This window comes from Quercus suber, unplaced genomic scaffold (genome assembly GCF_002906115.3).
Source record: "Quercus suber isolate HL8 unplaced genomic scaffold, Cork oak 2.0 scaffold_17, whole genome shotgun sequence".
Taxonomy (NCBI): Eukaryota; Viridiplantae; Streptophyta; class Magnoliopsida; order Fagales; family Fagaceae; genus Quercus; species Quercus suber.
In genome coordinates, this window is record NW_027069482.1 from 287428 (window position 1) to 301110 (window position 13683).

Sequence of the window (13683 nt, forward strand, 5' to 3'; positions counted from 1 at the left end):
TATGACTGTGGTTGGAGGGTATACGCATCACAGATTGCAGGGGAGTTAACCTTCCAGATAAAGACCATGGTTCGAACTTGTACATGTGAGAGGGCATTCAAGCATAGTCAGGTCACATCTACATATGTGGCTAGGAAATACTTGGAGGATTTCAACAAAACCCTGATTAGGCAGTTTCTGGTGTGAAGCATCAAGTCATGCAGGATGTAAATGTTGACTTGAGCATAAATCAGGTGTACAGAGCTTAAGAGGAAATCTAGAGAGTTCATACTAGGCGATGAGAGTTTGCAGTATGGGAAGCTTAGAGACTATGCAGAGATGATAAGAGTAACTGATGTGGGGAGTAAGGTGATCTTGCAAATTGAGATTACAGAGCCTAACACACAACCCAAGTTCAAGAGGATGTATGTGAGATACAATGCATAGAAAGTTGGATTCTTGGGGGGGGGGGTGCAAGCCACTTGTAGGATTAGATTGTTGCCACTTGAAAGGCAAGTTTGGTGGACATATATTATCAGCAACTGCAAGGGATGGGAATGACAATATTTTTCCTGTTGCATTAGGTGTAGTTGAGCAAGAAAACAAGGACTCTTGGGTGTGGTTTTTACAAACATTTGCAGATGATATTGGGAGGCTAGATGAGCTGAATCTGGTGTTCATATCAGATAAGCAGAAGGTAATACTTGTTTTATTCATTTCTTCTTTATACTTATTTGTTTTTATTCTTAGGCTGATGGTGTTCATTGTTGATTGTATTTATCATAACCAGGGATTGATACCTGCCATGGAGATGTTATTCCTAACAGTGGAACATAGATTTTGTGTGAAACATATTTACAACAACTTTAAGTTAACATTCAAGGGTTTAGAGTTGAAGGCTGTATTATGGAGGTGTACTGCAGCAACAACAATTAGGAAGTTTGAAAAGAGAATGCAAGAGATGAAGGAATTGGACAGAGAAGCATGGGAGTATGTAGCAGATATCCAACCAACCCAATGGACCAAGTCACATTTCACTCAAAGGGCCATCTCTAATTGTTATGTGAACAATCTTAGTGAGTCATTTAATTCTATGATACTAGAAGCTAGGGATAAGCCTATCATTGTCATGCTAGAGTGGATTAGGGTTAGGTTAATGACTAGAATGTACAGTAAGAAGACTGGGATTGAAAAATTCACTAGTGACCTTTGTCCAAACATAGTGCTTGAGTAGTTGAAAGTTGATTCTAAGCCGTTTTCTGCTATTCCATCAGCTTGCTATATAAATGAGGTTGATAATGAGTATGAGAGACATGTGGTTAACCTTAGCAGAAAGTGTTGTACTTGTAGAGTTTGGGATTTCCCATGTAAACATGGTGTTGCAGCAATCTATAAGAATCTGGAGAGGCTTGAGGATTATGTGCATGCATGCTTTAGAAAGGATGCCTATGTGGCTGCATATAAGGAGATGATTACCCCACTGCTTGACCAAGATGAATAGGTTGAAACGAGCTAACCTGCCCCTGTTGCTCCAATTGTGTACAAGCCTCCAAGCAGGCCAAACAACCTATACAAAGTCTCTAGGTCATATAGACCTATAAAATGTGGGTTTTGCCATCAGGAGGGGCATAATTCAAAGAGGTGTAAGGCTGGAATAACTGGTGAGACACCATGGCAAAGGAGGCAGAGACTTGAGAGGCAAAAAAATTTTGTAAGTAAAGCAATAATGTGTTCACTATGACAATTATATTACAAATCTATTTATGATGCAAGACAATTCTTTTTGTAGGGACAAGAGGGACAAGGAACAAGCAGCCAACCAGCCAACCAGCCACCATTGATACCACAAGGGAGGTTTGCAAGGCAGCCACCCTGGTTTGCCAACCAGGTAGCCAACTAGGCAGGTAAGCAGGCAGCCAACCAGCCAACTAACTAGCCAAGCAGGCAACCAGGCAGGCAGGCAGCCACCTAGGCAACCACCAAGGAGGTTTGCAAGGCAGCCAGCCAACCAACCAGCTAACCAGGCAACCAATGAGCAAGCAAGACAATAAACAAGATTAGCAAATAAGAAGGCCAAGGCTAACCAGTCAACCAAAGCAGTAGATAACCAGAGTCAACCAACAAGTAGGGTAGCTAACCATTCAATAAGAAAGCCAACTACCCATCAAGCAAGTCAACCAGTCAACCAGCCACAGAAGTAACCACTAAGGCAACCAACGGGCAAACCCTACACATAGCCAGCCCAAACATTTGCTTCAGCTTCAAGCAGACCACCATGCAAAGGACCCACTGCTCAATGGTTCTCATGCAACTAGCCCATCTCTCATACTTCTCAGGTATATACACAAACACAAACACAAACACAAACACTACCCTTTATTCTTACATAATTAGATCTTGATATAGAGTTTCTATGTATTTTGTAGCCTCGAAGGGGGTTGGTACCATTAAGGGTCGTTGGGAGAGGAGGTGGATTAAGAGCTGAGACATCTGGTGCAATGTTCTTAATAGGCAAGGGCAAAGGCAAGGACAAAGACAAGGTCGTTGGGAAGTGAAAATTAGAGAATGTGCAAGCAGGAACTTTACTTTACTTTTTTTTTTTTTGTTATTGTGGCAAGGACAAGGGCAATTGTTTAGTTGATAGTGGCATGTCACCACTTTTTTGTTTTTTTGTTATTGTGCAGAACTTTATGCTGTAAAGTTATTTTGTTGTTGTCTTAGTGGGGACAGAACAACCTATTATGTAGATGAAATTTGGCAATGTTTAGCCATTAATGTTTGGTGGAGTCTACTTGTTTTGAACAATGCTTATTATATAGTATGGAATGGTACTCTTGCTTAGATGAAACTTCGCAGTGTTATATATGTATGGCAGTATTATATATAGTGTTTAGCCATTAATATTTGGCAGTATTATATAGGTATGGAATGGTCTTACTTTAAAATATAATTCTTTATGATTCTTCAATTGATGTAAACAGAATCTTGTGGGGTGCATGTCCTTGCCTGCCCAATTTATGTACAACATATACAATCTTTATAAAGAATAACAGATTGCATACCTTATTCAAATTACAATATCACATTGCATAAAGAACACATTACATAAAGAAGGCAGTATTACATAAACAAGAACAAATTATATAAAGAAGAACACATCACATAAAGAACACATCACATAAAGAACACATTACATACTATATTCAAATAAACAACAACATTACATAGTGTCAAATACATGGAATGCACTTGTCAAAAGTGGTAGTACCCAAAATTATACAATAACTACAACAACTTGCCTTCAAGGCAGACATAATGGATTTGTTCCAAATTCTCCTGTCCTACCAGAAAACACATAAAAAATAACAAAAAACCCCCATGACACAAGAAGTATAAATTTGTACTTTTGTAACTTTTCTTTAGCTATCCTCTCTCTCAACCTAGCTTTTTCTTCATTTTGCTTGGCTTTGTTTTCCCTTTCAATAGCTGTTGTTTCCCTATCACTAGCCTCCTTTTCCTTTTCCTTTGCAACTTTTGCTTAATTCTTGTACATACTGAATCTTGTAAGGACAATAGGTGCAACTTCAGATCCACGCTTACAGGTTTTGCCATCCAACCACCTAAAGTATTTACAAGTAGGTTCATCATCCTACAAACAAAATCAAATTAGGGTTATTCATAAAGCCAACAAAACTAGAAAACCAACAAAACCAAAAAAAAAAAAAAAAAAAAAAGGAAAAAAAATAGGAACCCAACCATTACTCACCACATCATAGTAGCTGCACCCATAAAACCTTCTCCTAAAATTATTTAAGTTCAAAGCAGTGCATAGGAATGGCAACTGGTCAGGTTCGGACCGGGTTTTTTCATACCCGGACCCGACCCACAGGTTTGTCCCAAAAATCCGAACCCGGCCCGTTTATTAAACGGATTTTTTCCTTAACCCCAAACCCAGCCTGTTGGGTACCCGCGGGCCCCACCCGCCCTGTCATGATTTGGGCTTAAACCGTGGCCCAGTCCCTAAAATTTTTTTTTTGCCTAAAGCCTATACCGTGGCCCAATAATTAAAAAAAAATTTGTTTGGCCAGACATAATCATTATTTTTGAAAATGTGTTTGCCAAGATTCAAGGCATCTGGGCAAACATTTTTTTTTTTTTAATACTAGCAGGAGTATACTTAGGTAGAGAAAATCAAAGAAATCAAAGAATGAAAATTGAAATACCCACATGCAAAAATTGTTGAAAAATAATAAAGATCCGAGGATCGGTAGAGAAAATCAAAGAATGAAATTGAAAATTTGAAAAATAAAAAGACCCATCAAAAAATCATGGATGAACAATGACCAAAGATTTATAATTTTCCCTATCAAAATCACAAAAAGAAACACAAATCCTAACACAAACACAAACACAAAAATTTCAAATTTATAATTTTCCCATTCAAAATCACAAACACAAACACAATTTCAGATTTATGATTTTCCCATTCAAAATCACAAACACAAACACAAAATTTCAGATTTATGATTTTCCCTTTCAAAATCACAAAACACAAACACAAATCCTAACACAAACACAAACAACTCACATAATAGAGAGGAAATGAACCCAGAAAAAAAAAAGACGAAATGAACCCAAAAAAAAAAAAAAAAGAAGAAGATAGAGAATGAGGTGGTCTGGTGGAGAAACAAGGAGGAAGTGAAGCGGCTGGACGTGTAAGTGATGGCCAACGGTGACAGATCGACATTTGGGGGTACGTGAGAGGGAGTGACTGAGTAAAGAGTGGGAGAGGAGAAAGAGAGCAAGGAGGTGGCTGAGGATTGTGTGAAATGGGTATGGGATTAGGGCTTTTTTTTTTTTTTTTTTTCTTCTTCTTCTAACTTATATAGATATGGGGGGGTATTTTAGAATTTTCACTTATATACATAAACAGGTCGGGTCCGGGTCCTGGTTCGGGCCGGGTTTTTTGCAAAAACCTGAACCTAACCCGGACCCGCTTCAGGTTTTTTTTTTTAAAACCCATACTCGACCCTATAGTTTATTGGGCCGGGTAAAATCCAACCCATTAGGGTCGGACTGGACCGGGTATCTGCAGGTCGGATATAAATTGCCATCCCTAGCAGTGCATAACTGACAATAGTCAGCAGATTATGAATGGTGACTGGAATCGGAGTAATAGCTTGAAGAAGACATGTTCAGATTTCACTTTGGCAATTGGAGTACAGAGGGAAAGAGATTTTTGAGGGTTCGAAGGTAGGGAGAGGGAGAGAGCTTAGTCCTTTAAGGTTCTAATTGTGTTCTAATTGGGTTCTAATTTTTGGCTTATATAGTAAATGAGAATTTCTAACGGAAAGGGCAGAGGTGGGTAACAGGGGTCTAACGGAGGCCATCTCAAGTGAGTTAAGTGATAAATTTCAAACCACGGGTGGGCATTGTTAAAATGGGCCAAACCACAGGTGGATAAATTGCAATTTCCCTTTTTATTTATTTATTTATTTTTTATGAATAGAAAGGATTTTATTGAAACACAAACAAAAGTTGAAGACTATGATAATTGATTGTTGGAAGGGAAAAGCTATATTTTTCATATCTAGTTTGCTTTCTTTCCCTTTTTTATTTTATTTTATTTCTCTTCCTTTTAGTTAGTAGTTTTGATGTGAATGCTCTTAATGGTTGGAAAAGCTATATTCTTCATATCTCAGTTGCTTTCTTTCCCTATTTTTATTTATTGGGCAAGGACTTTATGCAACCTGGGTTTCATAACTTCTTGCAAACATTGTTAGGTGGCACACTAAATAAGTAACAAGTGTCGTTGGTCATGTGAAAAGCACATGGACCAATTAAATGAGTTTTTAGACCCAAACAAACCCTTCTTCTCCCACCCCCTTCTTTTTCTGCCCTCACAACCCTAAACAGCTAAACCACCATCTCTCCAGCAATCCCCAATCTTTTCTCCCTCCACTGGCACTACCATCTCCGATCTCTACCGGTGACACCATCCCTGATCTTCGATCTCCGATCCCCGCAACCCAATTCCAAATAAAAAACCAAGTGCACCCAAACTCAAAGGTTTACCCTAACCATACCCAAAATATATTTTTCCAAATCAAGCAAAAACCTAACCACCTAGAGCAAATCCAAACCCCAAACCATCAAAATATAAAACCAAAGTGAGGAACTTTAGGCCACAGAGAAAATAAAATAAAAAAGAAAGAGCAAAAACTAAAATTGAAAATAGGAGCAGAGAGAACAGCGACCACCATTAGTAGTGGTATTGCCGGCAACCACTCAGTCGATACAGGGTCGGCCCTAGACATTTTGGGGCCTAAGGCAAGAACTAAAGATGGAGCCTTTTTTATACATATATCTTGCAATTGTATCATTTCATCATCTTCTAACTCTTTTTGGTGAATTTCTTGCACATTTGTGATGTTTTCATCTAAATTTTGTGTTATATTTTGTTTATTACTAATAACAAATTTATCCATTGATACTTTTTGAGACTTAATTAATTTTTCTTTTTTTAAGTTTTTCGTATCCAGATGCATATTTTCTAGTAGACATTTCTAATCAAACAATATATTTATAAAGACTAAAATAAAAAAATAACTTTCAAGTGTAGAGCAAATGAGAAATAGAACTTGATTTATATAAAAAGTATTGTTGTAGTTTTACCAAACAATAACAAGTTTTTAGCAATCTCAATCTGTATAAATAAAGACTTATTCATTATATTACCAATAACTAAAATATATATATATATATATATATATATAAACACAAGATTAAAATTAAAAAAAAAAAAAAAATTAAGCACAGCCATAACAAAAGTACAATTGTACAAGCCTAGCCAAGAAGATGCCAAGATGGCCACACAAAGCTTATTAATAAGATTCACCCACAAAAAACACAAAACAAATCCTATTACACCTATAACAAAAAAAAAAAAAACCTTGAAGGCCCAAACGTCCAGCCAGCCATAACTCAATATAAATAGGCCCAATCTTATTATCTTAAAAACAAAAAAGTGTAGAGAAAGCCAAGCCTTTATACCTGATACCTCAAAAGTCAAAACCTACAAAATCAAAATGCATTTGCAGTGCAAAAAAAAAAAAAAAAAAAAAAAAAGGAAGAAGAAGAAGAAGTCGGCAGTTCACTACTCAATCTTAGTTCAGAGTTTTCAGATTCAGATGTGATTGAATGATTTAGATTGGAGGAAGCTTGAGTAGTTGAGCCAGGCAGCCAGCAACAGTGAAGAGAATGAGAGAGGCGGAGAGCAAGAGCTGAGAGAAAGAAGCAGAGCAAGAATGAGAGAGAAACGGTAAAAATTTTAGGGATTTGAGATTTTTTATTTTTTATTTTTATTTATGATTGTTTTTTGGTTAATCTCTTAGACCGGATTTGTAGTTTATCTTGTTGAATTTTGGTTTGTCTAGAGGATGATGCTATTTTTGGGACAATTAATTTTGTTTAGAACCAATGTTTAACTGGATATACCAAAATTTTTGTTTTTTGATCAAAAGGATGTGCCAAATATTTTTAATTCATCTGAAACTATTTTGGGGGCCCCCTTCCACTTAGGGGCCTTAGGCAATTGTCTAATTGGCCTAGTGGAAGGGCCGGCCCTGAGTCGATAGTGATGTTGACAATGCAAGTCCATCATGGTGGGGCTCAAACCAAGAAAACAAATATGGGAGGGAGAGGAGGATGAGAGTGGTGGGGTTGTGTGGCGGCTGGGAGTATAGGCTAGAGGCCTATGATAGTCGCTACCATGGAGGTCCTTCATAAAATTTTCCATTGCCTAGGAGGATGATGGTAGCACTAGTGGAGGGAGTTAGGATTGGGGGCCGGTGGAGAGAGAAGTGGGTTAGGGTTGAAGCATGAAACGATAGATTGCATAGAGAGAAAGAAGGGAGGGAGGAGAAGGGTTGTTTGGGTTTGAAACTTATTTAACTAGTTGCAAACCCGTGCGATGCACTAGAACACGTTGCATAAATGTATAATATAAATAAATGCTAAAAGTTTTTATTAGCATGTCAATAACCTTGTAGTTCAACTGAGACCTCTTTGTCTTTCAAATAGAGACATTCAAGATTTATATCAATGTTCCCCAACTATTGAATTATCTAAAAAATAAAAATTGCCATCGATAACTTTACCCTTAATTTTTCTCATAACTTATTCAAACTACATTATACTTTTAAAAATAAAATATAGAGTAATATATCACACTTCATATTTCTCATATTCCATTGTAATTATATCATTGTAAAACAAATCAAGATTTAGCTAAAATGGTATATTTATACTTTTATAGCACATGTAAATTAACTAATGTCAAAAGTTTTGTAATTTAGTTGCATAGTATACTTCTCTTTATAAGAAGAAGCAAGGTTCAAATTCCTCTCCCCTCCCCTTCATTGTTGTAACTGTCAAATTATAAATAAATAGAGGTAGGTGACCAATTACCATCTAATATAAGTTACACTTTTACATTCAAATTTCAAATCTTTCATTCTAAATTGCTATCTAACACAATCTCAATCCGTTTGGATTAAGAGGAAGTAGAGTGGAGTAGAGTAAAATTGGTGCAAAATTAGCTAATTTTCAGTCAACTCTACTTTACTTTTCTTCACTCTACTCCCCCTCCTTCCCCCTCAATCCAAACCGGCCATAAGTGTAATCATAGTAAAATTGCTTCCATTAATCCTCTTCCAAAGAAACTTATGATACAATAGACAAAAGTTAAAAACACTTAGTTTAGTAAATAGAGCCAATTATCAATTGATAGTTTTGTAAAGTATCAACCAATATTCAATCTTCTTCTAAAAAAAACAATATTCAATCTTGTCAACAAATATCAAAAGTATGTTAAATAATGAAACACAGACTGAAAGTTTTAAAAGTAAAAAGTAAAAAAAAAAAAAAAAAAAAAATTTTTGCTGCAGTGGCTAAAAGCAGCTTCAAGTTGTTTCTATGTTGTCTCCCATACCAACCAAGAGAAAACAAAGAAAAAGTTCCTTGACTTTATTGAAAGTTGAATGGGTTATATTGCCCCAAATATTTTTCATATTGCTGGTAGTGTTGTCATGGCAAAAAGAAAGAGAACCTTGCTGGGTTTTCAACTGCAACATCACAATTTCATATAGGTTATGTATCTCCACAATAATTTGGATTGATTGAATTAATATATTTTCAAGATTCATAAGGAATCTAAGGAGAGAGGGGTTGCAAGTTTAGGTCTGATGTGATGGTTGTGATAGTGACGTAGGGAAGAGAGGGGTTGCAAATTTAGGAATACATAATACAAAGAATGGGGGGGACAGAATCTGATGTGGTGTTCATGAAGGTCGAAGTGTTTCGCTAATTCAATTGGGTAGAATATTGAAAACTACGAAGAGAAGCTTTTGAGGGGACTGATAGGGAGAGAGGTGGGGTTGTTTTTCTTAAAGAAAATAAAACTTAAATAAATAACTAAATAATATTAGTGATGTCGAAATTTGTGGAGTCTGCATTGCTTTTGTGTTACAACTTTAAGGAAGTTAACCACTAATTAAAGGCCTCTATTATATAATATTTATAGATTAGTCGTGTGCTTCTCACCTGACCAAGGACACATGTTACTTTTTTATTGTGCCACCTAACAATGTTTGCAGGAAGTTATGCAACCCAGGTTGCATTCTGCCGTTTTTTATTTCTCTTCCTTTTAGTTGGTAGCTTTCAAGAATTAAAGATAAGACCTAAACCATGCCCGATACAACCATATGTATACACTTTTGCTTTTCCAAGCATCTTGATTTTTTGTCTGTCCAACAAAAATTCCAACTTATATGCCACTCCACTGTAAACCCCATTAGCGCTATATGTATATATGCTGCTTTTCTAAGCATGATGATTCTTCTCTGTCGTTTTGTATCAATCATATATCATTTTCACATTTGGGTAGCTAAAAGCACCGGGGGGACATGATTCAACAAAAACAGTAAAAAAACTTATCCAATAAGAGATTCCCATCAAGTCGAGTGATGCGAAAGATGGTGTTTAGGAGGTGAAAAATGATTGCTAATGAAATCCTGGTCGTGCTCTTTGCAGAGAGTAGTGTTGCATGAAAACAATTTTGTTTCTTTCTACAATAATACAAAACTAAATTTGATAATTTAACGATTTCTTCTTGTATTTATAAAGGGAAAAGAATTTGAAAAATTTAAAGCCTGTTTGGATTGAGGGAGAAAGGAGAGGGAGTGAAGGAAAGTAGAGTACAGTTAGCTGAAATTAAGCTAATTTTAAACTAAATTTACTTTATTTTATTCTATTTCTCCTCTCTTCCACACAATTCAAATGGATCATTAGGTTTCCATCCCATTCATCTATCTAGGAGTTTATCTTGGAGTTTTTAAACTTGCGTTTACTCTCTTGTACATTTAAATTAAAGTTATAGTCGAAAAATGATGTCAAAATTTGAACTTTCGAGTTTCTTTTTTTTTTGAAACCGGAACAAACTTTCATTTATTTAATTGTGAAAAGTCATAACACAGTGCTTCTAACACAGGTGGAGGATTGTCCTCCATCCAATACATGTCTTCGTGTATATTTTTGGCATATCTTGCTAGCCCATGCGCCACAGTATTTGCTGCTCTCCTCACGTAGCTGAACGAAATTCTTCGAAAATTCCGTGCAAGCCATTTGATGTCTTGAATTATATGGCCCAGCCATGAACGGTCCACCTCTGATGCAGCGAGTGCTTTCATCACACAGAGATTGTCCCCCTCCACCACCAATTCTGTGAATCCTGCCTCCCGCGCAAACTCCATCGCTCTTCTGCAAGCTAAAACTTCTGCCACCGCACTATCAGCCACCAGTGAGCCTCTTGCTGACATTGCGGCCATGACCTCGCCGTTATCATTCCGAATCACCGCTCCAATGCCTGAGCAACTCAACTCGGAGAAGACCGCTGCGTCAAAGTTTAGCTTGAAAGGAAAAACCGAAGGAGGGCGCCAAACTGATTCACCTGGACAACTAACATGAATCCGTAGCTGACCTTGTGCTTGACGGAATTCGTCCAAAAATTCTTTTGCCCGTTTGTTTAGCCACTTCGGGTCCTTCAGCTTACCACCAAAAACCACCGTGTTCCTTTGGTTCCAGATAATCCAAGATTGAATGACGAATAACTCGAATTCATTTGTGGATAGTTTACCCAGCAACTCTTGAAATAGATGGAGCACATCATGTTGTCCTTGACCACATTTTTGTATTTTAATCATACTACCCGACCATATGTCTTTTGCTACAGCACATTCCCACAAAGCATGGACCCCTGTTTCGGCCTCCCTTGAACAGAGCACACAAACATCCTTCTCAACAATCTTCCTCCTCAACAAATTATCACATGTGGGCAGTATATTGTGGCATGCTCTCCACGCAAATATTTTTATTTTGTTTGGCACATGAAGCTTCCAAAGTTTAGGCCATACCTGACAACCGATCGGCCCAGAGGAACTTTCCACCCAATCCTCTGCTTTTAAGACCTTTCTTGCCACATGATAGCCAGATTTTACAGAATATACTCCTTTTTATTGTGCAACCATGCTATAGCATCTGGGACAAGTCTGTGACTCAATGGTAATCGCAGTATAGCCTCTGCATCATCCTTGTGAAAATGTGCCAAAATAAAATGTGCCAAAATAAACTTTCGAGTTTCTAGACCAAAGGGCTAAGTGGCATTCATTTCCTGGACAGATGTTTTGATCGGTACTTCTATCTGTGTTGAAGTGCCATTTCGGTTGAATTTTTATAAGTTTAGAGCCATAACTATAAATTGTATCTCACACATTGGATTAAGATGAAACTAGTGTCTCAGCAAAAAATGTGAAACTAGCGACATCAAAAAGATAATTCAAAATGCAACATTTTTTTTTTTTGGTAGAAATAGAATTTCCTAATTTACATGTTTACTATGCCTGCAAAATGACTACACAATATGATTTTAACTATTTTCGAATTTTGCATGATTTTAGCTTTATTTTTTTAAAAGTTTTAAGGATAATTATGATTTTTAAACCATTTTTAAAGCCACTTAATGATTAAATTGTTCACCAATAAATTTATGATTATGGAATTTACGCTTTCCCTCTCTTTTTTACAAGGTAACTCATTAAAATTCAAAAATCATAATTATTTTCAATGATCATCCAATAATTTTTACTACATCATTGTCTTAAATTTTAAATAAATAAGATTTTGACATGTAATTAATTTTAGTTGATTCAATTAAGGACAAATAAAATTTAATTAATCATAATCATGTGGTCTAAGCAATAATTTGTAAGTATATATATAAGCTTAGAGAAAATCCAATTAAATTTCAATTGAATTCTCAATTTTATGCCATGTGTCCCATTTAATTTTTTTCTTTTTTTGTCAACTAAGTTATTAGTGCAAAATCCAAAGAGTCTATATAAAAGCTATACAACTGATATGCAAAACTTGAAGAGTCTATATCAAAAACCATATAAATGCTACAATAGGGAAATTGGATTGTCACAAAAGCTAAACTCTCTCTCTCTCTCTCTCTCTCTCTCTCTCTCTCTCTCTCTCTCTCTCTCTCTCTCTCTCTCTCCAGATTTCCTATTTAGTTTTGATTCTCTTATTTGGAATACTGATAGGTTTGTGCCAATTTAGAAATTTGGCAACTTCAACAATTTAATTTTTATTAATTTTCATTACTTTTTATCATTGTTGTTTAATGTTCTTGTGCGTAAACACGAGTTACAAGCTAGTTCATATTAACTGTTGAAGCTTGATGTGACTTGATCTATTAATTAATCTAGTAGTTATTTTCATATTTCACTTGTCATATTTTGATCATTGTGAACTCTATGTATTTTAGAATTGATCTCATGTTCATTAAATGGTGCAAAAGGCATTTTTACCCACCCATGATTAAAATTATGGTTTTTGCCCTTAATAATCTATTCTCAGTTGCAAAGTGGGGTGTCTACAATTACCGTGACTATTTCCTTGTTTCTTTCCACGACGGTTATGTATGAACTTTTCACAATGAACACCCCAACCATTTTAGTTTGTCATTAAGCATGTTTGGGCTTAAAGGATTTCTAGTTATTAGCTTCAACATCTTGTCATAAAAGAACCAAGGACAAGTTTTCCATATTTCAAATGCCCGTGGTGGCCTTTGTGAAATAATTCACCCCTATGTCTTCCTCTAATGACGTTGGTAGCAAGATCACCTTATGTGTGGTTGGAGTTGGCAACTATTTATCTTTCCAAACCTTGACCTTCTCTTGTTAAAACTTGGAGATAAATTAAATCTCCTACATGAAGTGACATAAATAACACATCCTATTGGTAATTATTCCGGAGTCTTCTTCAACTTCCAATCCTTAGGTTATTGTTTAAATGGCTTAAAGGAAGGGCAAACCATGTCTTCATCTAGAGTTCTTAGGCAAACTTAAAGTTTTTAAAATGCTAATTTTCTATTAGTAAATTGGATTTTATTACATCAACTATATAGGACCTCCTAGAAGATCTTAATTTATCTTAATTGAGGAAATGAAAAAAAAGAAAAAGAAAAAGAGGTAAACCATGCTTTAAACCCCATATTTAAGAGGAGATTTTTATATTAAATATTATAGTTTTAAAAGTTTCAAATCAAATACTAAATTTTAAACCAATTATAAATTAAAACTT

At 35.9% G+C, this 13683-nt stretch overlaps 1 protein-coding gene across 1 annotated transcript; it reads right to left on the minus strand.

Annotated features, from left to right (window-relative positions):
- Positions 1 to 10481: 10481 nt before the first annotated feature.
- LOC136061881 (uncharacterized) lies at positions 10482 to 11240 on the minus strand. Its single transcript, XM_065760266.1, has one exon. It carries the CDS (start codon positions 11238 to 11240, stop codon positions 10482 to 10484), a length of 759 nt encoding a protein of 252 aa, XP_065616338.1.
- Between the last annotated feature and the right edge of the window lie 2443 nt (positions 11241 to 13683).

Bases quoted from the DNA above. Each gene is read 5' to 3' on its own strand.
- LOC136061881 (XM_065760266.1), bottom strand. From the start codon at position 11,240: ATGATTAAAATACAAAAATGTGGTCAAGGACAACATGATGTGCTCCAT.